The 27905-nt window shown below is 41.8% G+C and overlaps 4 protein-coding genes across 6 annotated transcripts; 2 read left to right on the forward strand and 2 right to left on the reverse strand.

The window, feature by feature from the left end:
- Positions 1 to 152: 152 nt before the first annotated feature.
- npb (neuropeptide B) lies at positions 153 to 1546 on the reverse strand. The gene is made up of 2 exons (XM_035175841.2): positions 1259 to 1546; positions 153 to 717 (listed from the first exon to the last, which is right to left on the reverse strand). Exons 1-2 carry the CDS (start codon positions 1520 to 1522, stop codon positions 589 to 591), a joined length of 393 nt encoding a protein of 130 aa, XP_035031732.1. The 5' UTR covers positions 1523 to 1546; the 3' UTR covers positions 153 to 588.
- Positions 1547 to 1589: 43 nt separating this feature from the next.
- Positions 1590 to 8657, reverse strand: sgsh (N-sulfoglucosamine sulfohydrolase (sulfamidase)). 2 transcript variants are annotated; one of them, XM_035175806.1, is made up of 10 exons: positions 8333 to 8657; positions 7329 to 7489; positions 6669 to 6774; positions 6183 to 6559; positions 5729 to 5810; positions 5433 to 5636; positions 4803 to 4969; positions 4486 to 4703; positions 2946 to 3141; positions 1590 to 1725 (listed from the first exon to the last, which is right to left on the reverse strand). In XM_035175806.1, exons 1-9 carry the CDS (start codon positions 8412 to 8414, stop codon positions 2958 to 2960), a joined length of 1581 nt encoding a protein of 526 aa, XP_035031697.1. In that variant the 5' UTR covers positions 8415 to 8657; the 3' UTR covers positions 1590 to 1725; positions 2946 to 2957. The 2 variants fall into 2 exon arrangements, with proteins under 2 accessions (XP_035031697.1, XP_035031687.1); XM_035175796.2 differs by lacking the exon at positions 1590 to 1725 and having other exon boundaries at positions 2860 to 3141; positions 8333 to 8656.
- Positions 8658 to 8680: 23 nt separating this feature from the next.
- Positions 8681 to 18741, forward strand: slc26a11 (solute carrier family 26 member 11). Of its 2 annotated transcripts, none has more exons than XM_035175774.1 (15): positions 8681 to 8836; positions 9843 to 10061; positions 10172 to 10409; positions 11241 to 11433; positions 13008 to 13093; positions 13225 to 13441; positions 13553 to 13731; positions 13878 to 13950; positions 14699 to 14810; positions 14943 to 14998; positions 15771 to 15911; positions 15990 to 16117; positions 17714 to 17813; positions 17904 to 18037; positions 18132 to 18741. In XM_035175774.1, the coding sequence occupies exons 3-15, from the start codon at positions 10206 to 10208 to the stop codon at positions 18240 to 18242; spliced, it is 1734 nt and encodes a 577-aa protein (XP_035031665.1). In that variant the 5' UTR covers positions 8681 to 8836; positions 9843 to 10061; positions 10172 to 10205; the 3' UTR covers positions 18243 to 18741. The 2 variants fall into 2 exon arrangements, with proteins under 2 accessions (XP_035031665.1, XP_035031673.1); XM_035175782.1 differs by having other exon boundaries at positions 9843 to 10018.
- A 2212-nt stretch (positions 18742 to 20953) lies between these two features.
- On the forward strand, positions 20954 to 27081 carry LOC124851133 (soluble scavenger receptor cysteine-rich domain-containing protein SSC5D-like). Its single transcript, XM_047342144.1, has 7 exons — positions 20954 to 20991; positions 21073 to 21164; positions 22400 to 23185; positions 23343 to 23852; positions 24045 to 24359; positions 25337 to 25545; positions 26753 to 27081. Exons 2-7 carry the CDS (start codon positions 21089 to 21091, stop codon positions 26930 to 26932), a joined length of 2076 nt encoding a protein of 691 aa, XP_047198100.1. The 5' UTR covers positions 20954 to 20991; positions 21073 to 21088; the 3' UTR covers positions 26933 to 27081.
- The last annotated feature ends 824 nt before the right edge of the window (positions 27082 to 27905 follow it).

Raw genomic sequence — 27905 nt, forward strand, 5'->3', positions numbered from 1 at the left:
ATGTGTCTTTATGTTTCATTCATGTATCACTACTCCTCAAGTCTAATGGACCAGATTATGGTTTGTAATCAACTCTGTAAGGTGAGGCAGCACTGCACATATCACTTATTTTACTTTTTCAATTAAATATTTAAAGACAACTTTAGGCCACACAAGTTACCAGTGTCCATTTTAATAGATAAAATAAATAAAAGTACTTTCCAAGAAATCTGCTCTGCAGCCAACTGTCTGGACATTTAATACATTTTGGCAAGGGGGGGTACATGTCAGGGGTTGGGCAGTAAAGAGAGGAAGTCGTGTGGAAACAAAGTGGTTTCAATTAACATCTTTTTCTATACTCATGTAACCAAAGCAAAAAAAAGAACAATGTTTGTGTTTTTAAATGAGAGAACATTCAGAGTCTGCAGCGGTCCATCATTGATAAAGATCAGGTTTTCCTCAGCGCCATCAACCCCAACACACTCATCCATCCCTCATGCCTTCTTTTTTCCCCTCGTCCTGCATTTTTTTTCGGTTTCCAGATAGGCGCCCCCGGGAAGGTTGGGGATGACATGTCTCCCTGCCTCCGCCGGGTCTACCCGCGGGGACTCACGCGGACAGACAGTCCAGGGAGTCCAGGGTGAGGAAGACGTCCGCCTTGCACTGGAAGGTGCCGGTCCCGTCCCGCAGCAGCTCGCAGCTCTTCAGGTTTGGAGAGACGTCCTTTACGCAGATGGCCTGAAGGGTGTGAGAGGAAGGGATGAGAAAAAGTAAGTTTAAGAAATAAAATTCACCCCAAAAAAAGAATCGTCCTGGTTTTTATCCTTCTTTTCTTCCACCATCATGGAATCAACTGCAGGGAGAAGTCTCTGAACTAATCACTTCATTTAGAATATAGCCAAATTATTAGGATTATTTAACTGCAGGTAATAACAACATGACGCGGAATGTTCTCTTATATAAAAGCTCTGTATTTTTGTCTCCTGGTGTTTTCCCGGCTGCGCTTTGAGTTGCGGCGCTCACTGGTGTGCGCCTTTACGCACGGGTATTAAACCGCTATTTACAGTTTAGATCTCAACTGTAAGAAACAAAAGTAAAAGCTTATCGATGTTTAATGCTTGTCTACTTCAAATATTACCAAGTTCAAATGTTTAAGCATCGCCATATAAGTAGCTCCTGTGGTGCTGAGTGGAAAGCGCATTTTACGCACCACCTCTTCATCCCATCCTCAGTGTAAAACAACGAGGAATAAAGAGCGCATCATTATGACTGTACTCACCATGTTTTTGAGGATGGAGATCTGCCTGTTGGTCTCGGGGATCACGTTGTTACCCGTCGTCTCCCCGCTCTCCATCTGCGTCTCCTCGGACTCGGCCCTCCGGACGTATGGCGACCTCCTGATACCGGACAGCAAACCGGAGGCGCGACCCACCGAGTAGTAACTGGGCCCGGTCGACTGTTTATACCAGGCTTCGACTGGAGGGCAGGAGATGAGCAGGGACACTCCGACGCACACCACGGCAAACCTGACGGACCTCTCCATGTCTGGAACCGTCTTGGCACCTCTTTCCTTTCCTTTACGCAAAGTGAGAGACGGCGCTGTTCTTCTTTCTGCTCTTGGTCAGCGGCAGACTTTATGTTTTGTTGGCTGTTTGGGAAACTTTGTGGTGCTTATATAGGCTGAGACGTTATCGTGACCGACGACGTTCATCAAATCAAAGTTGAGGTGGGTGGATGATGAGCCGTCTGTATTCAGGAGGAGGAAAGGACCAATCACAATCGATCCGCTGGCTCGGTGGTGACATGCGAGGGGTGGTGTGTGCGTGTGTGTGTGCGTGTGATATAGAGTATGAGGGGGTTGGAGATGTATGGGGATGTCAATCCTTCTCTGACGCTTGTAAAAGTGAAACTGAAATCAGCAGTGGAGCAGGATAGACACTGATGTAGGTTGTCAAAACTTAAACATGTCCAAATGTTTTTTTAAATGGATGACAAAAAAACTGTCCATCATGTTATAGGCTTATTCTTAGCTTCAAAATCTCAACTCAGGGTAAAAACACATGCAACAGGTTTATCTCATTTCAGTGGATCTTATGTTGTCGGCCAAGTTCTGTGACTGCTCTACATTTAGGAGCTTGATCTTAACCTCTAACGTGAAGTTATATCTGTGAATCATCGCAATGAACATTTTCACTGAGCACTGAAAAAACACAAGCAGCTGTACCTGTAGTCGTAAAACTAAACATGTCCAGAATAGTTAAATTATAAATTACTGATGTACAACATTTCCTTCTTTATTATGTTATAGGCAGATTTTTAGGTTCAAAATCTCCCTGGATGTATAAAAACCAATGATATGCAACTGTGCATCAAACAAAAAGAGTGTATGAAGCAGAATCAGCGTGTGGGACTTCAAAAGACCCCAACATCAGTGAGGTTGGACAGATTAGGAGAGGGGAAAAAATGGGCAGATCAATAGTGAATAATCGACTGATCCAAATTGTGTTAACTTTTAACAGCTTTCTACGTGGGAATCAGTCCGACTTCAAAGTGGAGCTCTGAGTAAAAGCAGGCCTTTATCAATAAAAAGCTTTTTTTACGTATTGATTCATGGAGCTCACAGGTCATGCGTCATGAACCCCGTGAGGCTGGCAGATCAGTACAAGACTTACAGCGACGGCGATTAAGACAGAGGAGGGATGCATCTACGTTTGTTCAATTAAATAATAACAATAACATACTTTGTAACCACATTGGCTTTCTATGAAACAAGGTTATCATGGCGTCTGGATGATGAGAAAAGATACCTTAAATGTATAGACACATAAGAAGAGCACTGATCAGAATTATAAAATTATTTTGTAATATAAAGACAAATAATGTTGGGACAACTTTAATGTTTATTATTGAACTTTAAACGTATAAAAATATATATACACAAATCAGCCATGGATGAGTAAAAGTACCATTAGAGTCCATCAGAGTCCATTGTAGAGTGGTCTGCACTGCGGCTCCAGTTTGTCCTCCAGGACATAGTCTGGTCCACAGACCCAGGGGTCCCCGGTCTCCCACTGCCACTTCTGCAGACTCTGCCTCAGGCTCTCGAGCACAACGCTGTAGGACGGGTCTGATACCAGGTTCCTCATCTCCAGTGGGTCTGTCCTGTAACGGTGAAACAATCGCTCATATTGAAACATACAGGGCCACAGCCGAGATTTTAGAAAGAACTCGTAAGTCACTTTTTAATTTTACCCGTCTGTTTGGGGGTTTTATAAGCAGGTTTTATAAGCATCATATCGACATTAGAGAAATGGTTTATTAAACTCTTCATATAATGAAGTTATCATTGTGTATTAAAGTATTTGTCATAAACTTTAACTTCTCTTGTAGAGACCCCGTAAGTGGAGGATGATTTAAAAACAGATAATCAATGAAAATAAGGTAAAACGGTTGTAATTATAAAAAATATAATAATGAATAATTCAATTATAATAATATTAATGTGTCCATAAAATGTCTTCATAAGTTATAATAGCTAATACTGTACAATTCAATTGTCCTTATAGCTGTGTACAGCTCCATTATAGTGTTATAAACCTTTTATTAAACATTTATAAGCTGCTAATAGATGCTCAACAGGGGGTCAGAGAGTAAAAAGTTGAATTATAGTGGATTTTATGGTAATTAATGATTTAAATAAAACAACTGCAATCATTTCCTGATCTCTTTTATCTTTTTACTTTGTTAGTATTAAAGTACAAACTCAATAAATGGCAAATCTGACCAAACATTGACCGGTCAATGAATCTTTGATGTGTCTATTCATCAGTTATTTTGCTATTATTTTGCACATTAAAAGCAAATATATTATTCTCTGTTTACTTACAGCATTAGAATAAAATTAAAGACATAACATTTTAGTACAGTGTCATATTTGAGGGCTTGTATGTGTCCTTGTGATAGGAGCTCAGATTTCAGTTAGTTAAAGACATATACTATATCCTTCAAGATGTCAAATTGACAACACTAATTTAACCTATGTTAAATATGAGCAGACAGTATTATATTTTGTCACTTCATTGATCATCCAAAAAAATTCACCCAGAAGTTCATCACAGTAGTTGTTGGTTTTGCTGTTTTTGATCTGTAGTGAAGCCATTTTTGACATTAGGGAGGTTTTTAATGAGATCGCCAAACTGGAGCAGGAGAATCTCACTTGCTTCCTCTTATGAACATTAATGTTTGTTTATGTAAGGTTTCTCTTTTCTCTCCTTCATGGCAACAGTTTTTGAGCATTTTCTACTCACTACATCACTAAACTGTTATCTGTTGCAGGTTTATTTCATCAGTGGATCTCATGGTTGTCGTCCAAGTACTGTGACTACTCTGCGTTTGAGAACTTGATCTTATCCTTTAACTCTATAGGTTTTTTCATCTGTGATTCGTCCCAGTGAACATTTTCCTCCCTCTGTTGTGACAAACACTGAAATAACATGAGCAGCAGACCTGGAGTCGTACAGCTCCCAGCGCTCTCTGTAGTAATACTGCTCCAGGCTCTTGAACCAGTGCGTCGGCTCACTCAGCCTGGTGCGGTTCAGCAGGTCCTGGAAGGTGGGGGACACATACAGGTCTTGGTCAATCGGGAAGGGCATCCGGTAGTGTAGGTTGTGGAGAAGGTGGTACGCCCCCTGGTGGACAGAGCGGGTTGGGTAGTACATGGTGACCTGAAATCACAAATGACAGTCCAGCAGTTAAGACGGCCGTGTGTTTCACTCCCTCGTGTGTTGCTGACGTCCTGTTTGAAAGCAGCGACGCTCACGGACCTCGTGGAGGGACTGGCTGGCGTAGGTGGTGTGCCACTGGCCAGGCTCAGTGACCAGAGCGGGCAGCAAGGAGCGACCGGTGAGATGGACCAGGGTGGAGGAGCTGCCCGGGAGGCTGTAGGGCGGGTAGGGAACAGAAAACCAGTCCAGAATGGTGGGAGTGATGTCTGCCACAAAAGAGAAAATAAGAATAAAAAGTAGTACTGAAAATGAAATAGTGAACTAAAGAGCCAATGCTATTTCCTAGTGAATACAGAGAGGCACCTGTACATAAAATCATGTATATCAATGTATTTGGGTGATTTTTTATTTGATTTGCTAATATAACAAGTGTTTCCTTTTGAGTTAAGAAAGATTCAACAAATAAATAATATATTAAATAAATCCTATGTATAATATTCATATTCACATTTAACTGCTTCCCTTTATCCAGTTATATCTGCCATCCGCTGCTGAAGCCTCATTGGTCCGTCTCCCTCTTGTGGCTGCTTTACTCTCTTAAGATAAATAAACTGACCTCCATGTTTGCTTGTGTGTGTAAAAGCCAGTGGTTCCCCCCCAGGGGTAGGAAGCCTCCCAAGGTAGATTTTCTGTTGTATTAAATCAGTATTCTCAGTCTCCATTTCTTACCAAGGAGACTGACGTAGGCCTGGCTGGTGTCTCCCCATCGCTCCCTGTGCTCTGGAGAGGACACCAGCATGGGCTCTGCCGTGCCGGAGTGGTACAGGTTGGTTCTGCCGTTAGGGAAGGGGATGCCGTTGTCTGAGCTGTAGATTACCAGTGTGTCGTTCTCATAACCAGCGTCCCTGAGCTCCTGAAGAACTAATCCAATACCTGCAGAGGAAATTTACACAGGTGGTGTTATACAAAAACAAGACCTGTCTCCATCTGGTTATCTTGTGTACGTGTAGGTTGTCGTTTCAGACCCTGATCCAGCCGGCTGACTGTGGTGTACTGTGCAGCCAGGTCAGCTCGAGCTGCAGGTGTGTCCGGCACAAAGGGAGGAACCTGAAGTGCAGAGATGAGGCAGACCAGATAAACAAGTGTTACGATGCGTGGGACAAAACAAAACTCAGGTGAATTATCGCTAATATTAAACATCAATATTTTTCCAGCGGAGAGAGAAGCTGAGGCAAAGGAAGACACATCTGTCACTTGTGTTCCAGAAATGTTCTGTTGGTGCTTTATATCTGATGTTAAGAACTGTGCTATTACATTTTTATGATCATTTTATAAAATATGTCGAAATCTCTTATAAAATAGATATTCATTTGTATACAAATATTTATCTATATATTAAACAGTTAATAATCCTTGTTTTTGAATGAAAAATTGTGTCTCTTTCTACATGTCACTATAGAAAATCTTTACTTCACTGACCTTTACTTGGTCTGGTGTGTAATATTCTGGAGTCCAGTCAGGTATTCGTCCCATCCCCATCTCACCATTACCAAACTTCTCACAGAAAGCTCCGTACTGTGGCTGCGAATGTCCACATCTGTGGGTGTCGTGGAAGGCGACATAAAGGAAAAACGGTCTCTCTTCACTTCTTTTATCATCACCGTCTCCTTTATTCTCTTCTTTCTTCCGCCTGTGCTCCATGGCTTCCTCTTTGTGCGTATGGAAAAACTTGCGGACCAGGAGTTTGATGCGGGTGATGTTCCTCCCCACCTGGAGGACAGAGTTGTTCTCCTCCGTGTAGGCGAAGTCGAAAGGGTAGACAGATCCAGGACCGACGTGCTTCTTCCCAATAATACCTGCAGGGATGAGAGAGTGAAAAAAGAAAGAATAATGTGATTAAAAAGCAAGCGAGTGTGTGTGTATGTGTGTGTAGACTGGAGATAAACTGGTTTCTTTGTTACTGACCTGTGTGTACCTTGGCCTTGCTGAGGAGCAGTGGCAGACTTTGTACGGCATCAAACGAGTTGAAGTGATGGACGCCCTGATGAAGCCCGTACATTCCATTCTGATGCTGGAAACAAGACAAACACACCTCAATGCTGTGTGTGTGTGTCTGTGTGTTCCCCATGCTGTGGGGACCTAAATCTGTTTACATAGTCACATTATAGGGATTTGTCTTCCTTATGGGGACAAAAAGCATGTCAACCCCCACCCTAAATCATAACATTTTAAGGTGAAGACATATTTCAAGGTTGAGGTGAAGTATAAGTTTAAGTTAAGGTTAGTTTAGGCAAGTAGTAACTATGGTTAAGGTTAGAGTAAGTCTCAAGGAAATCAATGTCAGTCAATGCAATGTCCTCTGAAGTCATGGGACCCCTCCATATATGCGAGCGTCTCCCCTCTCTATTGAGTGTGCTTGACATTTTGTTTATTAAAATTTACATATGCTAGTCTCTCTGTTATTATGTTTGTAAGTTCATGGTCCGGCCTTTTCCATTTAATTACAACGCACACAGCGCTGTCTGATTGTGTGTGTGTGTGTGTGTGTGTGTGTGTGTGTGTGTGTGTTGTGTGTGTGTGTGTGTTGTGTGTGTGTGTGTGTGTGTGTGTGTGTGTGTGTGTTACCTGGGGCAGGCCAGTGAGGATGGTGGAGCGGCTGGGGGAGCAGCTGCTGACAGATGTGAAGGCGTTGCTGAACACCAGGCTGCGCTGGGCTAGAGAGCGCAGGTGGGGGGTGCGGACCACAGAGTTGTTGTACACCTCCGTCTCAAAACCTGCATCGTCGGCTGGAGGAGGGAAAACACAGGTACTCTTCATGATGTGTGTGTACATCTACCTGAAGTTAATACAAGGCAACTGGTATTTGTATCAGATGACAAGATTGGGGGTGCTGCTACTGTCAGATGATACACATTTGTCAGATAAGTGCTTGTATTGGGCCCTGGTGTGGAACATGATCCGCCCCTCCATATTTTGTCAATTTTCAATTTCTTTAACATGGCAAGATGCAGCATTAGCCTTAATGGAGGATTGATATTCATTCACTCACTTACAATGAGCATGTGTGTATGTCATGTGTTGTTATGTACTCAGTACTGTATGGACTGATTTATGCTGGTAATCAGCCCTGCACAAAAAATATACAAACTACTTTGGTTGAGGCAGTACATTATTGCTGTAGAAGTCAAATGTATCTGATAATATATCTCTCTCTCTCTCTCTCTCTCTCTCTCTCTCTCATACACACACATAAACAAATCAAAATATTGTCAAGTACCATTGCTTGCATGTTAGAATACTTTGTCTGGGATGCTCAGTTTATTAGGTACACCTAGCTAAATCTAATGCAGTCAAGTACAGCAGCTCTGCAGTAAACCCTCCCTCAGGAAGGTTATAATGTTGAGTTTGAGGTGATTCAACTCTGGGGTCATTTTGGAGGCGTCACTTTGCATTAATCAGAGAGGTGTTTCTGATGTTTCTCTCCAATATCAATGAGCTGGACAAAGAAACACCACTCAGTATAGTACTTATATATAGAACAGTTGAACACAAACTTTATAATCTTGATGAGTGAGGGATGACTGAAGATCTGACTTTGTACGTGGACAGAAATGTAGAAGTTCACTCACCAATAATCAGAAGCACGTTTCTGGTCTTTGCCTCGGTGATGCACCGTGAGATCAAAACGAGACAAAGCAACTGCAGCAGCATGATGAAGATGAATGTTGATAATGATGATGATGATGATGATGATCACCTCGGCCACTCTTTAAGTTTCAGGACGGGCTCTTCTGCCCTTGCTGTGAACCTTTGCTTGCATTGAAACCCGTCGTATCAACACAAAGCACAGCTCAGTGATGTGGGTGTGGAGCTGGTGTGGACTGACACTGCAACAGAACCAGTTGTAAAACCAACAACTACAAACACTGCCCTCACTTCTTCCTGTGTCCTCGCGCAGCCTGCGGTCACATGACACGGGTCACGTGACGAGTGACAACAGGAACTGGAGTCTCGCGCTGCCTCAGTGGTTTAGTGGAAGAAGAGAAATAAAAAGAAGAAGAGGAGGAGGAAGAGTTGAATGAATCAGTGCAGAGTTGTGTAGTCACACTGTTAAACTGGAGGACACACACACGGTGAGACTGTCTTCGATTCTTTCTATTCTGTGTTGTTTCTATTCTTCTGCTCCATTCCAGTAGTGTAGGTTTTCTACTCTCTTCTTTTTTTATTCTATCACATTTTACCGTGTTGTTCTTACTTGTTTTGTTTTATTCAGTTGTTCTATTTTTCGTAATTTATTCTATTCTATTCTTTTTAAGTTTCCTATTATGTTGTTTCTATTCTGCTCCATTTATTGATATCTATGGTGTTGTTTCAATTATATTCTATTCCAGTTTATTCTATTATTATATTCTATAGTTCTATCGTGTTGTTTCTATTTTGTTCTACTCTGTTGTATTGTAATGTGTTGGTTTTAGTCTATTGTATTGTATCCTATTCTATTAATTTATTCTATTGTGTCATTTCTACTCTATTCTCTTCTATTATTATTTTATTATAATTTATTCAATTGTGTTGTTTTCAATCCATTTGTATTCTCTTGTGTTGTTATTATTTTGTTGCATTCCATTATCTTATACCTTTTCTAATCCATTCCAATGTGTCTCTTTCTGTTCTATTCTATTGATTTTCTGTAGCATTGCGTTTTGTATTCTGTTGATATTATTTTGTGTGTTATTCCAGTCACACATCTTACTGTTTTACTGAAATTATTCTTGTTCTGCTACTTTGTCACTGCAACATCTTATTGTTCATTCATTTTAGAAGAATATCATAGACTACGAATCTTGTGGGAGATAAGTACATATCACACTGTCAGTGGAGGATTTATAACTCAGAGGAATATATGTGGTCAGTGAGTTTTATGGCTTGTAGGTGACCTGTCATATGATCATCACATGATTATAAAAGCCTCAAAGGCCAATCAGGTCAAAGGTCAGAGAAAAACATTTATCTGTGCATGGTTTGAGTTATCTCGACAACATACTAGATAAACCTGTAGACAGCATGTGATTATTGTCCATATGACCTGGCTTCATGCTGGTAGCTGACCTTTTGATTGTTTTCTTCCACTTCACATAGATCACAGCATGAATCTGAGGATATGGCAGCCAGTCCCTTTGATTTGCTGTGTATTCATCCAGAAAAACACACAGACAGACTGACTCATGCGTGTGCACCGAGCTCTTGTCGGGAAAGAAGATTCACAGCAGGCAAAACCTAAACCAGAGAAACTGGGCAGCACTTCCATAACGCCAGTGAGTGGCATTTAACGTAGAGGAGGAAACTTCATTTATTTCTGTAAGTGATTTTATTCTGTAACCAGGCACACATTAGAATAGGTCAAACTTTATTCCTTTGTTCTCTCACAGCTGTTTTATCATCCCTTCTGTCATCCTCCTCCTCTTTAGGTTCCCCCCTCTCACCTCTCACCTCTCCAGCACAATGGACGAACGTCTGGTGGGACGAGTGTCAGCCGGTGGCTGCTGCTCCTACAACACCCTGAAGGCCTGGTTGCCCATCCTCTCCTGGCTGCCCAGGTACAGGCTGAAGTGGCTTCAGATGGACCTGCTTGCAGGGATCACTGTCGGGCTGACGACTGTACCGCAGGCGCTGGCTTACGCTGAAGTAGCCGGTCTTCCTGTGCAGGTGAGTCCCAGCTCGTCTTTTGTGTGAAAGTTCATCTTTTGGATTCGATTTTCATTCAGATTCAAGTCTCTCCGGATATTTCAGCTGCTTGGAAATTATAAATTATACAATGACTGATTTCCAAACTAATTGTGATGTCATAAAACCTGCTTGTACATAAACATCTTCAACAGAAGTTTAAAGACATAATATGAAACAATTCTTCATTAAAATGTCTAAAAACAACTAGAGCTCTGCTATATATTTTCTTTACTCGTGTATTTATATGATTCAACATATTTTTTAAACAATGTTCAAGCCCAGAGAAATCAAAGATTTTATTCAAGGTGATTTGGGTTACCTTTTTTTGCCTAGTATGCACTTTACCTGTGGCTTTGCCTTTGCATTAGTTCTGGGATAAACGATGAATGACGGAGGATAAACACACTGTTCGCCAGTTAGACAGCCACTGTTAGACAGCCGGCTCGTAATGGATCAGGATTATTCATTGCAGTTTGCTGCGTAACGTAAATTCAATTTTAAAACATTATTTCATCTGTGAACATGATTTGGGATTGAGTCATATCAGTGAGATTTTCATTAGCAATGGTGGTGAAGACAATAACTCCCATAATCCCACGCTGCGTCACAATGTCATCGAACTAGGTCTTTTGTTGTTGTTTTGATTGAGAGACTCCTAGTGCCAGAAGTTACACATTGTACGTTGCCTACAGCAGATGGATCTGAAAAAAATTTTGCATGGTGAAGCTCAAACTTTTCTTCAAACATGAATTAATTAAATGTTAGTTGCACCTCTGTTCATCCTTTAACCTGAAAAATTTCTCTCCACAGTACGGACTCTACTCTGCCTTCATGGGGGGGTTCATCTACACCCTCCTGGGGACCTCTAAGGATGTGACACTGGGTCCCACAGCCATCATGTCCCTCCTGTGTTTCTCTTTGGTGGGGGGGCAGCCACACCGAGCCGTGCTCCTCAGCCTCCTCTGTGGAGTCATCCAGGCTGGGATGGCATTACTGAGATTAGGTGAGCGGGGGGGCGGGGGGGGCTCCTGAGGTCACGTGGAAACCTTGTAATTCCATTTTTGTTGGTCAAAACGCGAGAGGCTATTGGATGAAGTTTTATCAAACTGAAAAATAAGATTTTAAGATTTCTTCTTAATGTGTCACTTTGTTTTGAGTTGAATTTAGTGTGAACAATATTTAAACCCAATGCAGCAGTTTTTAGATGAATTCCAGTATTTTTCAACCTGATCCCTGTGTTTATAACTGTGTGTGTGTAAATGAATGGAACAGTAGATCGTTTCTGCTGGCAGCCAGGACATGGCAGCAGTGGCTACGATGCAATTTAATGGGGCAACTGTAACAGTCCAGGAAATATGCAGTAAAGGTGTTTTTCTTCCCCAATAAAAGGCTCAAATTATTATTCAGGGTCTTTGATAAGAGTGTGGCAACATTATACATGTCTCACTTAACAGGAATTCTCACTCTCAAGCCTCACAAGACTTAAGTTGTTGCAGGAAGATGGAGGTGGAAACATGAGTGAGAGCAAGAGAGTTGGAGAGAGGAGTTTGGATTTTGCTATGAGAGGAACTATTGTGGCTTTTTCTGATTTAGACAATGTCAATGACGCTGATGGTCATCCACACTTGTTTGAGTCAGCGTATATGGACGAAGACGAGAAAGAGAGAGGCAACCAGCAGAGGAGGGACAATGAGCTGCTGCACGGCTGCAGAACTTTGGAAACTGGTGGTGTTCCTGTGGGTACTGTGACCCCATGCCCACAGAGGAAGAAGGCCTATGGTGTAAATAGTGGGACCTGTTGTTGCCAAATATTGGTGGTCTTGATGTGTCGACAGACAGTGTTTCTGACACTATAAAATGCTGTGTGACCACGTCATAGGATTTCCCCCCTCTGATCAACAGAGCTGTGCTGGAGACATTCCCATATGTGCCCAAAATAAACTGGAGGAGACAGCTAAGGCCAGAATTTGAGAATTTTATTGGTGAAAAAAATAACTTTTAGTGCGTATTTCATGGACTGTCACAGTTGCCCCATAAGATGTAGCTACTGTGTTGAAGCTGCCAGCAGAGATTATCCCCTGGACCCATTCCAAACATTTGTGTAAGTACAATTCATTTACACACCCACATTTCTAAACATATGGCCCAGATTGAAAAAACTGACTTGAATCCTCTTTGAAGAAGAGTTGTGATAGAAATGTAAAGTACAAACTGTCAGTGGTTTAGGGAGTGAACTGCAGTAAAACAGGATATTAGTTTGTGTGAAAGCCACTTCCTACCACCACATCTATGACTTCCTGTGCTGAGCCCATCAGCTGTAACCACAGTATTTCTGTGAAATCTGTGGATCCGAAACATTCCTGCATGATTTGTCCGAGATCATGACTCTGTAAATACTTAATTGCCTTATGTATTTATTTATAATTTCATTTGATAGGGAGAGTGCTCATTGATCAACAGAGAAATCTATTTAAATGAGCCAGAGTTAGCATTACATGCTAATTTTCATCTGTTGTCCCAAACCAGTTCTTAAACAGGAACCTGAAATACAATAACATGACTTATTGTCGTCTGCAGGTTTTCTCTTAGACTTCATCTCTTTCCCTGTAATAAAAGGCTTCACTTGTGCTGCTGCAGTAACCATTGGCTTTGGCCAAGTCAAGGTGAGTGTTAGACACACACACACACACACACACACACACACACACACACACACACACACACACACACACACACACACACACACACACACACACACTTGTCATTAAAATTATGTTGCTGTTGTTTCTGTTAGAATATTCTGGGGCTGCAGGGCGTTCCCCACCAGTTCTACCTGGAGGTTTACTACACCTTCTCCAAGATCCCAGAGGCCAGGATCGGAGACGTGGTCCTGGGTCTGCTGTGTCTCACACTGCTGGTCATGTTGATGTTTATGAAGACGGGTTTGGGCTCTGACGACGCGCCCCGCTATGCCAGACTCTCCAGGAAACTAGTGTGGGCTGTTGCTACAAGTGAGGGCCTGCATGAGTGTGTTTGTGTGATGTATCACTTTTACAGAGGATAACATATTAATCAGTCCACTTTGCCTTCTGTTTGTCCTCCTTCTTATCGGTCTCGCTCAGTGCGTAACGCTCTGGTGGTCGTGGCTGCATCCTTCATAGCGTTTTCGTGGGATGCATACGGTTATCACGTGTTCACGATCACTGGGAAAACATCCCAGGGGCTTCCGCCATTCAGGCCCCCACCCACCTCAGACACTACAGCCAACGGCACCGTCGTCTCCTTTGGAGAGATCGTAGAGGTAAACAGCATGTGACAGTACCAGGATTGAGTCAGTGGATTTTTTTTGTGAAGTTATTTTTTCAACTTTCAGTTCCCATATTCTTTCAAGTTTTCAAGAAATACAGCTGAGCAGCCATTTTTTTCTCTATATTTATTTTGGTGCAGGATTTTGGAGGAGGGCTTGCTGTGATTCCCCTCATGGGTTTGTTGGAGAGCATCGCTATTGCCAAAGCTTTTGGTAAGTGGTATTACAAGTCGTGTTTTCAGTGTGGATCCAATGATTTACGGGAAACACAGGTTGAAAATCTGTGGTTGAAAGGTTGAAATCTGCTTTTTTGTTTTTTGTTTTGCATGATTGAAACTAAGTTTTGAATCGTTGCATAATGTTTTGATTGGTTGAAAATATTTATACGAGGATACGAGTTTTCCTTCTTCAGAGCTGCAGCACTCTTTTTCAGTGTTTCCCACTCTGAATTACCTGGTACTCAACGTGCAGCCTTTCAAAACTAAAGTTTCAGAACCAACATACATGCACCACACTTCAGAGCAGCATTGACAGGGTTTCAAACCTGGAAAACAAACTGAGAATGCTGCAGTTTAAAAGAACAAATACTTAAAATACAAAATACTGTTTGAAGAGATTTGAATTTCTTTTGTGAAACATTATGTTAGACTTTACTCTGACGATTTAAATACCTTTTATTAGATTTCAAGCTTTCAAAACCTTTTTTTCAGTTTTGGAAGATGAACATGAAATGTATCCAATAATGATTCAGGAGAATTGCTGAATGTCAGCGGGTTAGCATTTAGCATTGTAGCATGCTGCATATTTTTCCGCTCTTTCAACATGACAAAATTAATCAAAATGAAATGAATTATTATTACAGCACATTTCTACACCTTGTACTCGCACTAGAATTCAGGCAGCTGAAGAACGAGTGTTTGATCAAACTGTCGGCTGATTTGAGCTTCCTGTTTGTCCTCAGCCAGTCAGAACGACTACAGGATTGATGCCAACCAGGAGCTGCTGGCAATTGGTGTGACCAACATCATGGGCTCCTTTGTGTCAGCGTACCCTGTCACCGGCAGCTTTGGGAGGTGTGTGTGTATGAGAACGTGTGTGTGAGTTTGTGTGTGTTTATGTGTGTGTGTGTGTGCGTGTGAGAGAAAGAAAGAGAGAGAGAGCGCTATCACGTATATACAGTGTCATTTTGTTCTCTTCACCTCCAGGACAGCAGTGAACTCCCAGACTGGTGTGTATACTCCTGCTGGAGGGATCATCACCGGTGAGTCAACACTCACTTAAACTCTCTTCCACCCTCTTGTGGTTGTCTGTGATATCACATTGGTCTATCTATCTGTCCACCTGTCTGTCCATGGGCAGAAATGATCAACATAGTAACATTCAAACTGTACAAAAGATACAATCACAGAACTTCACAGGCTGTGGTCTGACCTGTGAGTACTAAGCCGTCATGTACTACTCCACTAATGACTACTGAGTTACTTATGGACTCCTTCTCCCTTCTCTGTCTCCTCCATAAATTGTTGTCATGAAGGAGATTAAAGAAAACATCAGGCCCTGGCTTTAGTAGAGAAACATTAAACAGAGACAGCCCAGCATGTGAACACAGAGAGTTAATGTAGTACCTTTTTTATTTTTTCAAATTATACACTGCCATAAAAGATTGATATTGGTTTGGCTTTTTTTCAACCAACAAAACAGCAAATTTAGACACTCATGAGTATGCTCATCACAGAAGAGAAGGATTTCTCTAAAGTGCTGTTCCTTTAGATGCCACAACCTTGTCTTGCCTTACTTTTACATTTTTGCTTTTCTGGGTCCATTAAACATCACATAGTTCCTGATGTCTTAACTAGGTTTTCTCTCTCAACACCAACCTCTTCTTGCCACAAAGACAATGCCCATTCCTTCCATTATAAATCATTATCATTAAAGCAAGCTATTTTACTGAATGTATTTATGTTTGTGTGTTTATTAAGATTGAAAATGAGAAATTCTTGTAAATGTGACCTTCCCTCTGTGGTGTTTTGCAGGTGTGATCGTGTTGCTCTCTCTGGCGTTCCTCATGCCGGCCTTCTACTACATCCCCAAAGCTTCTCTGGCTGCTGTGATCATCTGTGCGGTTGCTCCCATGGTGGATTACCATGTCGTGCTTAAGATGTGGAGGATACGCAGTAGGTGTTACCTCAATTTTGTGCCTCCGTGGATCTGTCTGTTTATTTGAAGTCTGGGTGCTCGTGTGACCTCCACAGAGCTGGACCTGCTGCCTTTTGTCGTGACGTTCCTGTTGAGCTTCTGGCAGGTGCAGTACGGTATTATCGGAGGTGTGGCTGTATCTGGAGTCCTGCTGCTGTACAACACGGCCAGACCCCAGATAAAGGTACAGTAATATTCTTTACAGGAACGTGTGTGAGTGAGTGCATGACGCTTCTACTGTGAAACACATGAATCCTTTCAAAGGCAGCACACTAATTTGCTCACTGTTTTCTGTAAAGTAAGTAACAAAGCACTTTTCACATACAAGAGTTATTATGTGCTTTGCAGGGCCCAAAAAGTAAAAAAACAGTTACACCGTACAAAAAGTAAAAACAGAAGACAAACACACACAATACAAAGCAAACCTTGATGTAGGTCGGGTGTTCCACAACTTTGGTGCTATTGTCTCAAAAGGCACAAGAGAGAGTAATTTTCTCATAAGACATCATCACTGGATATAAGTACAGTTAACAAAATGATTGTGTAGGCTTCTGAAGCACTGGATCTGCCTTTGACCCCTTTGGCCGACTCCTGGGCCAAACATGAAGGACCGCGTACTCAGCTGAGGTTTCTGACCTGCTACTATTTTTCAAAGAATGAAATGTGATTTTACATTGATTTGCATGTGGCTACAATATCAACACTGGCCAACACATAATGACTGATGCTTTTCTTAAATTGGTCAAATCTTTCTTCGCAGCAGCTGCTCAAGATTCACTCAGCCCCTCCTGTCTTCTGTCTACCTCTCTCTCTCTCTCTCGCTCACTTGGTCGTGGTGACACACACACCAACATTGTCATCAGACACACTGTAAACTCAGACTGGGTAAAAACAACATCATTTGGTCTTTGTTTGCACAAATGACATGCGTGATTATTTGCATTTAAAGCAGTGAAGTGAGATCTGATCAATACCAGGTCTGAACTGGACTTAAGGCAGGAACAGGTCTGAACTGGGCCTTTAACCAACAAGAGCTCCAAACAAACTTCTACACAGTAAAATCAATCATTTTCCTGCTGTGATTATTTATAACACACCACACAGTCTCACATCATCTACTTCTCAGACTTCATCATGTAACAAAACCTGAGTTAATGAGGTTTAAACTTCATTCTTCAACGCTGTGGAAAAAAAAGTCACTGCATCCACTGTGTTGGTTAATGGAAGGTTTGGAAGTGTAATGATATTTGTCATGAGAGGACAGTAAATGCTTAGAAGATTTTTATATTACGTTTTATTCAGAGGTTGGTATTTATTTTTTGAATATCTATGGTAATGTGAGTTATTTTCCAAATTACCAATCAGGACTGATTAAATGCAATATCGCATTTACAGAACTTTAGCTTCAATTCATGAGCTTTAGTTTTTCAGGAATTTAACTCATTGGATATGCTGGAAAAAGGTTCTCAGTTTTCCACAATAATGACTGATATTGCTGTATAAAATTACATTTTATATTATTTTGATATCATGTTTTATCATGCGTAATCCTCTCCTTTACCTTACGGTCACATGAAGATATTTCAGAGAAATATGATTATCTGTGTAAAAGATGATTAGAGACTCAGGGACATTTGAATCACCAGTCACCAGTCGCAGAAGTGTCAGAGTTACTCTCCCCTCCCCAACCGATTTCTCCATTAACCACAGCCTCTATAGGCTGTAATAAAGTCCATGTATACCCATGTTTGTGCTAACAGTGTGTGTGTATTGCGTGCAGGTGTCGGATCACGGTGCACTTGTGATGGAGTTGAGCAGTGGACTAAGTTTTCCAGCCACAGAGTATCTCAGCCACATTATACACACCCACGCTCTGAAAGGTGAGGTTTTGTGTATCAGACACTTCACATCACCTCCTCTCTTTCCTGTCATTTACCCACTCTTCTCTCTCCCCTTATTGTCTCCCTCAGCGTCTCCTCCGCGCTCAGTGGTCCTGGACTGCCATCACGTCAGCATCATAGATTACACGGTGGTCAACGAGCTCAGGGACGTGCTGAGACAGTTCAAACAACGAGACGTGCAACTGATCTTTTCCAGATTACAGGTGAGATTATTATTTTTGGCCAGAATTCAGATTTTATAACAACCACAACAAACTAGATGTAGAGTTATTGTGTCTTTCTCACACACTCCCTCAGCCCTCTGTTCTGGAGGTTCTCTTAGCGGCTGATCTGGAGGGCCTCAGGTACACGGACAGTGTGGAGGCGGCGGTGCTGCGAGTGGAGCCAGGATGCCTCCTGGATGACTGACACGGAAACTGTCCAATCACAGTCAGGGGTGAACATGTTTGATAGTGGACAGTTGCAGTATTGCGCCAATACTGATTTGGGAACTTTCTGATATATGATTATCAGACTTTTATGGCGTAAAAAGTGACAAACTACCTCCATTTACTGGCAGTCAGTTATCCAGTGGCCAGAGATGTCCCCCTTTTTCCCGTCATAAGAACTTGTTGCACTTCCTTGCACTTTGTACCTGCAAACCCTGACTCTGGAGAAGATTGTGCATCTTCAAGATTACAACACTAAGTTACCTGTGCTCAGAAACATGGGACCAGACGTCTTATCATATGTTTCAAAGAGTTTTATGGGTCGGAAATCTGTATTTTTTACGAACGGAGAACTCCCTCAGAGAGCTGCCAGAGACCAAATCTGAATTTACAGAATCCCAATTTATCAATTCCTAGATTTACAATGACAACTGTACTTTTTCAAGGATTGTTAGTGAATAAAAACTGTATATTTTGTCTTTACGTGCAACAATGTTTGAGTCATAGTGAAGCTGCACAATCGTACATTTACCATCCATCCTTACATCATCTCAGCTGTTTATCCTTTGAGGGTTGCATCGAGGTTGAAGCCAAAGAGAAAACCGACATAGACACAAGGAGAACATTCAAACCCCACAAAGAAAGTTGAAGACACATGTATATCAAAATGGAATTAGATTCTCAGAAAGTTTAGGGGAAGGATCCTGGACAGAACAAATGCAATAACTCAGGGAAACATCTGGAATAGTTGATTACTTCAAGCACCATGTTAAGGCCCCTTCAGTCATCATCAGGCGACATCGCTAAAACAACTAGAATGTCACTCAGTCGAATTCATACCTTCACCAATGCCAACAGTCCTATTTGTTTCATTTAAATTATTTTTATTGTTAATTTTATCTGGAAGTACAGCTTTTTCATGATGCTGTCTTCTAATGCTTTTATTGATTAGTTGCTGTTATCAGTGTCACTCTAAGCACTTTGTGATCCCTGTTTTTAAAGGCGCTTTGTAAATATAGTTGTTTAAAATATTATACTAAGAGCTGTAGAAAGACTTTCTCAGTAAGATGTGACTAAAAGTTGTATTAGTGTAGGAATGATGTCAAACTCCTTTTACCAATCCCTGTTTGTGAAGGTTCCTATATAAATGAAGTTATTAAGATGATTAATCTGAGAGCTGTGCAAACCCTTTCTCAGGATGTTGTCACTCAAAGTTGTATTTACGTAGCAATGATGTTTAATTCTTTTGTGAATAGCATCTAACCCTCAAGGGGGTGTTTGAAATGCTTTGTCGCTCACTTTCAGTAACACTGAGAACACACTTACCAACAAGTGGTATGAAAACATTTTTAGCACATTCTTCTTCCAGTGAAGCACCTCACGCTGAGTCAAGCCTTTACCTTGTAGTAATAATACTTAAAAGAGGAAGTGAGTTTTGAAATAGTACACTAGACAATCAATACAAGCAGCAGCACAGTGAGTCCAGTAAATGGTGCGAAGACTTGCTGTGTCCATATAATAAAAACAATAAATCCTTTTGAGAAATTGGGAAATGTCATCCGCTGTTATTTGATCTTTACATTGCACTCCTCGCTTCAAAGAGATCTGTTCATTCATTTAAAAAAACATTTCAACCAGTGATGTCCATTGTCAGTTTTGTCATGCATAGTTACCCATTACATCTCTGTGTGGATCCTGATCAGGATTTCTTTCACTTTCTTTAACATTGTGAATTTGGGCGTTTTCAACATTTTCCTTCATTTCTCACAGATTCATGGATCTTGATGAAAAAGATCAGACATGTTCTGGGGACTGCTTTGTACGAGTGTGCAAAATTAGGTGCAGGTCCAAATATAAATCTGGATGTTGTGAACTTAAATTTCATCCAGGGACAGTTTGGCCTTGGTGGAGGTATGCGCTCTACTGAGTGCCCTTCTAGTTTGTTTGTTTGAATGTTTGTTGTCAGCAGAATTACACAAAAACTACTGGATGGATTACCACGAAATCCGCACGCTATCTTTAACATTTTTGACAATTTCCCAGGGAATAACATAACAATAACACCTGATCAGACATATTAAGAGAACTGATATCTATGAGTTCTACTGAATTCAAGGGGACTGTTTGGCCTTGGCGGAGGTATGCGCTCTAATGATCACCATTCTAGTTGAAATATACGTCCACCTTATAATTTCCAGAAACTGACGCAAATGGTATTTGTTCCGTCAAACTGACTGTAAAAGCCTGAACATGAAAACAGTGAGAGGCTGTTCAATGATGTGGGACCTTGGACCTTTAATGAATATGTTCATCCACTACAACAGTCTGTCCCAGTTGTTGACGGAAGGAGGTTAATACAATGGAATGTGCAAACCTGTCAAAACCAAAAGGTCTCCAGTACTGTATCTTGACCTGCGAATGATTGAAGAACCATAAAATATATTGATTAAGGGCTTTTGCCTGTGTGTCGGTTATGTTTGAATTTTATCCTTTTGTCCTATTTTGATTAATAAGTAGATTTTTTGTTGTCATATCAAACCAGCGTTATCAATGACCTGCTTATTTGTTTCACAAATTATCTGTTCCTGTTTTCCTCTGCGAACAAAGACAGGCCTGAAATTTGCCTAGTGAGCGAGAGCACGAGTATTTATAGACTCGTGCTCTCGCTCACTAGGCAAATTTCACAAACAATTTCAGCATCTGTTAAATTTCCACTCACTCTCTCCAAGGTGAGTACCAACACTGGCAAAGTAAAGTCATGATCATAATGTGAACATATGATTTTCATACATCTCTTTTGTGTTTTTCAGCAAGTTTGTGTCGTGGATGTGGTCCATGATGGAGATGCCTGGGGGTTTGCTCTTGCTCCTAATTTTGCAGTTTTTTACAGGGAACACTTCAGGTAAGTCAATCTGACTTTCTGTCATCTCGAGTTACATTTCATCTTACTCGATTACACAGTAAATTTTGGTGAACAATTAAAATTAGCAGAATGTGTTCACAGACCACACCTCACAAGTATGAATTTGTTTATTTTACCTTTTCTCTGTGATCAAGTTTTTAATCTGTCCTTAAATAACTTTAAATCAGCCTCCCAGCTCTGTCTGTGCTTCTGGTTCTGACGTATCTGGACATTGTATATTTAGAGTTGCCAACTGTTTAATCAATCAATCAAAATGTATTTCTATAGCCCATATTCACAAATAACAATTTGCCTCTTAAGGCTTAGCAAGGTGTGACACCCTCTGTCTTTAACCTTTGACAAGAGTGAGGGAAAACTACCAAATAAATAAGCCTATTAGCAGGGGGGGACTTAGAAGCCTCAGAGAGAGTTGAAAGTGACATTCATGAGAAAAGACCGAGTCTAACTGTCTGTTCAAGTCCACAGAGTGAAGGAATAGAAGCTTAGGACTTCAATTAAAAATGTATCACATAAAAAGATAGCATTAATTGCTTATTCCCTAAAACCCTATTACTCTTGCAGGGTGTGAAGAATACCTACCACATTCAGTTTAAACGAAATTTCATTGATTTCTAAACTCATTTTAACGTGAGAATTATCAACCGTACAGATCCACTGATGTTAATATATGTATATAATATAATATATGATGTTATATCACTTTTCTGTTTAACTGCACTCAAAGTCAAAAATAAACATCCTTTTCGGAATCTGTGTGAAATGGCCTATTATTTAGTTTATTACAAAAAACAAAACAAAAACAGCTTATCAATGTTCTGCCTGTTGACTTTTGAACAAGGAAATGTCTTCAGTGATCTGAACACTGAACACATTTCCTTGTTCACTGAACACATTTCCTTGTTCTTTCATTCTCATATGAAATAACAAGGAAATGTTTTGGACAATCTGAAGTGGTACATAGCTGTTAATATTGAGGTGATATAATAAATATTCATTGTTGATTTTCAATCATGAATACTGACGTCTGTAAATACACACTTAAATACATTTCCCATATTATAACACTCATTCTTGCCAGAAGTGCCTTTTGAGTACTTAAAGCTTTATGTACTAATTTCTAGAATCAGTTCAATCTTGGTTTTCACGGTTTCATTTGGAGAAGCGAATAAACTTTTACAAGAGCATGGATCAAACTGTCTTCGTACTTTTCACAGGGACACTTGTCTCCAGCTGTGATTCATGTCACGATGAATCCATGTGCCTGGAGTCACGGGAAAGAGGAGACACGTTCAGTGGCCCGGTCCTCTCTTGTGTCTGTAAAGATGGCTTCGTAGGCGACGGTCTCACCTGCTACGACACAAAACTCTGCAGTGACTCTTCGTGCTGTAGCCAAGGTTATCACTGGTCACCAGACAGCGGCTGTGTAGAAACTGACGAGTGCTCTCTCCCAGACCCACCGTGTGCGCCGCCTCAGGTGTGCCACAACACACCAGGCTCTTTCATATGTATGGTGCCTTCCTCCACCGTCAGATCTGGGCCCTCTCCCCAATCTGTCCAGTTCAGGTGTGGAAACACTGTTTGCCCAACAGGCATGGACTGCATCAGTAATAATGGGGTCGCCCGCTGCGCTGACCCCTGTGAGCGCTACACTGAGCTGCACCATGACTGGCGGTCGACAGATAACACAATGAATCTGATCCCACGCTGTGACAGAGATGTTAACTGGCAAGGCTGGTATCGTCTGTTTCTGAATCAAACCAGTGCCCACGTTCCCGAGAGGTGTGTTCAGACAAACAGGTGTGGAACACACGCTCCCCTATGGATAACAGAGCCTCATCCCACACAGCCAGGAGTGATTGTAAATCGGAATGTATGTAATCACTGGAGCTCCAGCTGCTGCTCTTTTAGATCACACACCATCAATGTCAAACTCTGCAATGGAAACTACTACGTCTACAAACTGGTGAAGCCGAGCACATGCAATCTTGCCTACTGTGCAGGTACTGAAACTTTACTCTCTAACAAATTCAATTTTCCCATTTAATCCATCTATTGTAAGCGTTATAGAGAATATATTGTCCTTTTGTTTAAATATTCAAATTACATTTTATGAACAAAAACTCATTGTTGCACACTGATGTTTTTCATTGTCAACAGAGGTGAACAGAACAGACGTTGCAGTTCCTTTGACCACTCCTGGTCCAGGACAGAAAGGCACCTCTCAAACAGCAGCAGTGCACCACACCACAGTTTCACCAACCACACCTGATCCAGGATCTCAGACCCTCAGCTCTGCTTCGCTCACATCTGGCACCCCTGGAACAACAGCAGTGGACAACAGCACAGGAGTCGAGGGACAGGTCCGCCTGGCCAATGGAGGAAACAGCTCCTGCTCTGGCAGAGTAGAGATCTTCCTCCGTGGACAGTGGGGGACGGTGTGTGATGACCACTGGGACCTGGTTGATGCTCAGGTGGTGTGCAGACAGCTGGGTTGTGGCAGGGTCCTGTCAGCACCACAACGTGCACGTTTTGGACAGGGCAGAGGGTTCATCTGGTTGGACAATGTTGCTTGCTCCGGCAGCGAATCAAAGCTGACCGAGTGCCGGCACCGAGGGATTGGATCTCACAACTGTCGTCACAGTGAGGATGCTGGTGTCGTCTGTGAAGGTAAATGCTTATTTGTAGATTTTAAGCCAATGAAGTCTCCCTGTCAGACAACATAGGATAACATTAGAAAACAGAAATATGGAATATGTGCTTCATGCTGATATCACTGGAGTTTTTATAGAAATCCTATTGAAGTCTCTCTTTCATCTGTGTCTCTAATCAACAGTATTTTGTTGCATGTGTGTCTCGTAGCTGCTTCACCAGTGAGGCTGGTCAACTCTGACAACCGCTGCTCTGGCAGAGTGGAGATCTACCATGCTGGACAGTGGGGGACAGTGTGTGACGATTCCTGGGACCTGAACGATGCCAATGTGGTGTGCAGACAGCTGGGGTGTGGCAGGGCTCGTTCAGCACTGCAAAATGCTGCTTTTGGACAGGGCAGTGGACCCATCTGGTTGGACGACGTCATTTGTTCAGGAAGGGAACCATCGATAACACACTGCAGACATCCAGGGTTCGGGGTCCACAACTGTAGACATCATGAAGATGCCAGCATCATCTGTTACAGTAAATGTTTATATATATTTAAAGTTGGTTCCAGTTGTTATTGCTCACATTTAACTGGAAAATTGCCTCATTGATACATTTCAACATATATTGTTATTTTGTGGCACAACACGTCAAATGTGCAGTAAATGTTAATGTCAAGGAAGTAAAATAGAGTTTTGTGCCTCAGGATAACATCATCAATTATATCTTTAACTAGAGTGACACTCAGTAGAGCACAAACTGTACCTCCGCTTACAGTCAATCCCACACATATTTGTCTAATTCTAATGGTAGAAATATAAAAGGAAAAAAAGGAAGTGGTCTTATAACCTAAATTATTTATCTGTCGTACAAAACATAGTTACAGAAAGTGGAAAAAGATTCTGAATCGGACCCTTAATCTGTATCCACACCAAAATTTAAAAGGTTCTTCCAGGCCCACGCCCCAGCTCTCCACCAAGTTTGGTGGAAATCAGTTCAGTAGTTTTTTGCATAATCCTGCTGACGAATACACCAACAAACTAGAACATCACTCAGTGGCACACGTACCACCACCAAGGACCGACAGTCCCCTTAAATTAATTTGAGCTGCATCAAATTTCACACATTCATAGATATCAGTTCCCTTAATGTGCCAGATTGGATTTCATCAAGGTCAATGAATTGTTTCCTGGGTAAAAGGTCAAAATGTTGAAAAACGCCATATTTTTGCAAATTTAAAGAAAGTGAAAAAAACCCTCCTGGATGTGACCCCTGATCTGAATCTGCACCAAAATACAAGTGTTTCTTCTCTGTCCCATATCACATTCTTCCACCAAGTTCTGTGGAAATCTGTTTGGTAGTTTTTGAGGAATCTTGCTTACAAACAAACATATAAACAGGTGTGAAAACAAAACCTCCTGGTCAGAGATAATAAAAAATATGTTTTCCTCATTAATATTGATGGAGGTGCAGGCTGTTGTTGTCTTGTGGGTTCACATAGATTTTTCTTTCAGTTCAACCAGGACCAAACTCCACAGTTTCACCAACCACACCTGATCCAGGATCTCAGACCTTCACCTCTGCTTCGCTCATATCTGGCACCCCTGGAACAACAGCAGTGGACAACAGCACAGGAGTCGAGGGACAGGTCCGCCTGGCCAATGGAGGAAACAGCTCCTGCTCTGGCAGAGTAGAGATCTTCCTCCGTGGACAGTGGGGGACGGTGTGTGATGATTCCTGGGACCTGAACGATGCCAATGTGGTGTGCAGACAGCTGGGGTGTGGCAGGGCTCGTTCAGCACTGCAAAATGCTGCTTTTGGACAGGGCAGTGGACCCATCTGGTTGGACGACGTCATTTGTTCAGGAAGGGAACCATCGATAACACACTGCAGACATCCAGGGTTCGGGGTCCACAACTGTAGACATAATGAAGATGCCAGCATCATCTGTTACAGTAAATGTTTATATATATTTAAAGTTGGGTCCGGTTGATATTGCTCACATTTAACTGGAAAATTGCCTCATTGATACATTTCAACATATATTGTTATTTTGTGGCACAACACGTCAAATGTGCAGTAAATGTTAATGTCAAGGAAGTAAAATAGAGTTTTGTGCCTCAGGATAACATCATCAATTATATCTTTAACTAGAGTGACACTCAGTAGAGCACAAACTGTACCTCCGCTTACAGTCAATCCCACACATATTTGTCTAATTCTAATGGTAGAAATATAAAAGGAAAAAAGGAAGTGGTCTGATAACCTAAATTATTTATCTGTCGTACAAAGCATAGTTACAGAAAGTGGAAAAAGATCCTGAATCCAACCCTTAATCTGCATCCACACCAAAATTTACATGGTTCTACCAGGCCAACGCCCCAGCTCCCCACCAAGTTTGGTGGAAATCAGTTCAGTAGTTTTTTACATAATCCTGCTGACGAATACACCAACAAACTAGAACATCACTCAGTGGCACACGTACCACCACCAAGGACCGACAGTCCCCTTAAATTAATTTGAGCTGCATCAAATTTCACACATTCATAGATATCAGTTCCCTTAATGTGCCGGATTGGATTTCATCAAGGTCAATGAATTGTTTCCTGGGTAAAAGGTCAAAATGTTGAAAAACGCCCTATTTCGCAAAGTTAAAGGAAGTGAAAAAAACCCTCCTGGATGTGACCCCTGATCTGAATCTGCACCAAAATACAAGTGTTTCTTCCCTGACCCATATCACATTCTTCCACCAAGTTTTGTGGAAATCTGTTTGGTAGTTTTTGAGTAATCTTGCTTACAAACAAACATATAAACAGGTGTGAAAACATAACCTCCTGGTCAGAGATAATAAAAAAGATGTTTTCCTCATTAATATTGATGGAGGTGCAGGCTGTTGTTATCTTGTGGGTTCACATAGATTTTTCTTTCAGTTCAACCAGGACCAAACTCCACAGTTTCACCAACCACACCTGATCCAGGATCTCAGACCTTCACCTCTGCTTCGCTCACATCTGGCACCCCTGGAACAACAGCAGTGGACAACAGCACAGGAGTCGAGGGACAGGTCCGCCTGGCCAATGGAGGAAACAGCTCCTGCTCTGGCAGTGTAGAGATCTTCCTCCATGGACAGTGGGGGACGGTGTGTGATGACAACTGGGACCTGGTTGATGCTCAGGTGGTGTGCAGACAGCTGGGTTGTGGCAGGGTCCTGTCAGCACCACAAAGTGCACGTTTTGGACAGGGCAGAGGATTCATCTGGTTGGACGATGTTGCTTGCTCCGCAGCGAATCAAAGCTGACCGAGTGCCGCACGGAGGATTGATCTCACAACTGTGGTCACAGTGAGGATGCTGGTGTCATCTGTGAAGGTAAATGCTTATTTGTAGATTTTAAGCCAATGAAGTCTCCCTGTCAGACAACATAGGATAACATTAGAGAACAGAAATATGGAATATGTGCTTCACGCTGATATCACTGGAGTTTTTATAGAAACCTATTGAAGTCTCTCTTTCATCTGTGTCTCTAATCAACAGTATTTTGTTGCATGTGTGTCTCGTAACTGCTTCACCAGTGAGGCTGGTCAACTCTGACAACCGCTGCTCTGGCAGAGTGGAGATCTACCATGCTGGACAGTGGGGACAGTGTGTGACGATTCCTGGGACCTGAACGATGCCAATGTGGTGTGCAGACAGCTGGGGTGTGGCAGGGTCCGTTCAGCACTGCAACATGCTGCTTTTGGACAGGGCAGTGGACCCATCTGGTTGGACGACGTCATTTGTTCAGGAAGGGAACCATCGATAACAGACTGCAGACATCCAGGGTTCGGGGTCCACAACTGTAGACATAATGAAGATGCCAGCATCATCTGTTACAGTAAATGTTTATATATATTTAAAGTTGGGTCCAGTTGTTATTGCTCACATTTAACTGGAAAATTGCCTCATTGATACATTTCAACATATATTGTTATTTTGTGGCACAACACGTCAAATGTGCAGTAAATGTTTATGTCAAGAACGTAAAATAGAGTTTTGTGCCTCAGGATAACATCATCAATTATATCTTTAACTAGAGTGACACTCAG

The sequence above is a fragment of the Hippoglossus stenolepis genome, chromosome 2 (genome assembly GCF_022539355.2).
Source record: "Hippoglossus stenolepis isolate QCI-W04-F060 chromosome 2, HSTE1.2, whole genome shotgun sequence".
Lineage (NCBI taxonomy): Eukaryota > Metazoa > Chordata > Actinopteri > Pleuronectiformes > Pleuronectidae > Hippoglossus > Hippoglossus stenolepis.

Coding starts and splice junctions, on each gene's coding strand:
- sgsh (XM_035175806.1), bottom strand. CDS start 8,414: ATGCTGCTGCAGTTGCTTTGTCTCGTTTTGATCTCACGGTGCATCACC. Junction 7,490..8,332: donor AAACGTGCTTCTGATTATTG/GTGAGTGAACTT, acceptor TCCCTCCTCCAG/CCGACGATGCAGGTTTTGAG. Junction 3,142..4,485: donor TGGGAGCTGTACGACTCCAG/GTCTGCTGCTCA, acceptor TCACCGTTACAG/GACAGACCCACTGGAGATGA.
- npb (XM_035175841.2), bottom strand. CDS start 1,522: ATGGAGAGGTCCGTCAGGTTTGCCGTGGTGTGCGTCGGAGTGTCCCTG. Junction 718..1,258: donor TCTCCATCCTCAAAAACATG/GTGAGTACAGTC, acceptor CACACCCTTCAG/GCCATCTGCGTAAAGGACGT.
- slc26a11 (XM_035175774.1), top strand. CDS start 10,206: ATGGACGAACGTCTGGTGGGACGAGTGTCAGCCGGTGGCTGCTGCTCC. Junction 10,410..11,240: donor TAGCCGGTCTTCCTGTGCAG/GTGAGTCCCAGC, acceptor TTCTCTCCACAG/TACGGACTCTACTCTGCCTT. Junction 15,912..15,989: donor TAAGATGTGGAGGATACGCA/GTAGGTGTTACC, acceptor TGACCTCCACAG/AGCTGGACCTGCTGCCTTTT.
- LOC124851133 (XM_047342144.1), top strand. CDS start 21,089: ATGTGGTCCATGATGGAGATGCCTGGGGGTTTGCTCTTGCTCCTAATT. Junction 21,165..22,399: donor TTTTACAGGGAACACTTCAG/GTAAGTCAATCT, acceptor TACTTTTCACAG/GGACACTTGTCTCCAGCTGT. Junction 25,546..26,752: donor TCCGTGGACAGTGGGGGACG/GTGTGTGATGAT, acceptor TTTTTCTTTCAG/TTCAACCAGGACCAAACTCC.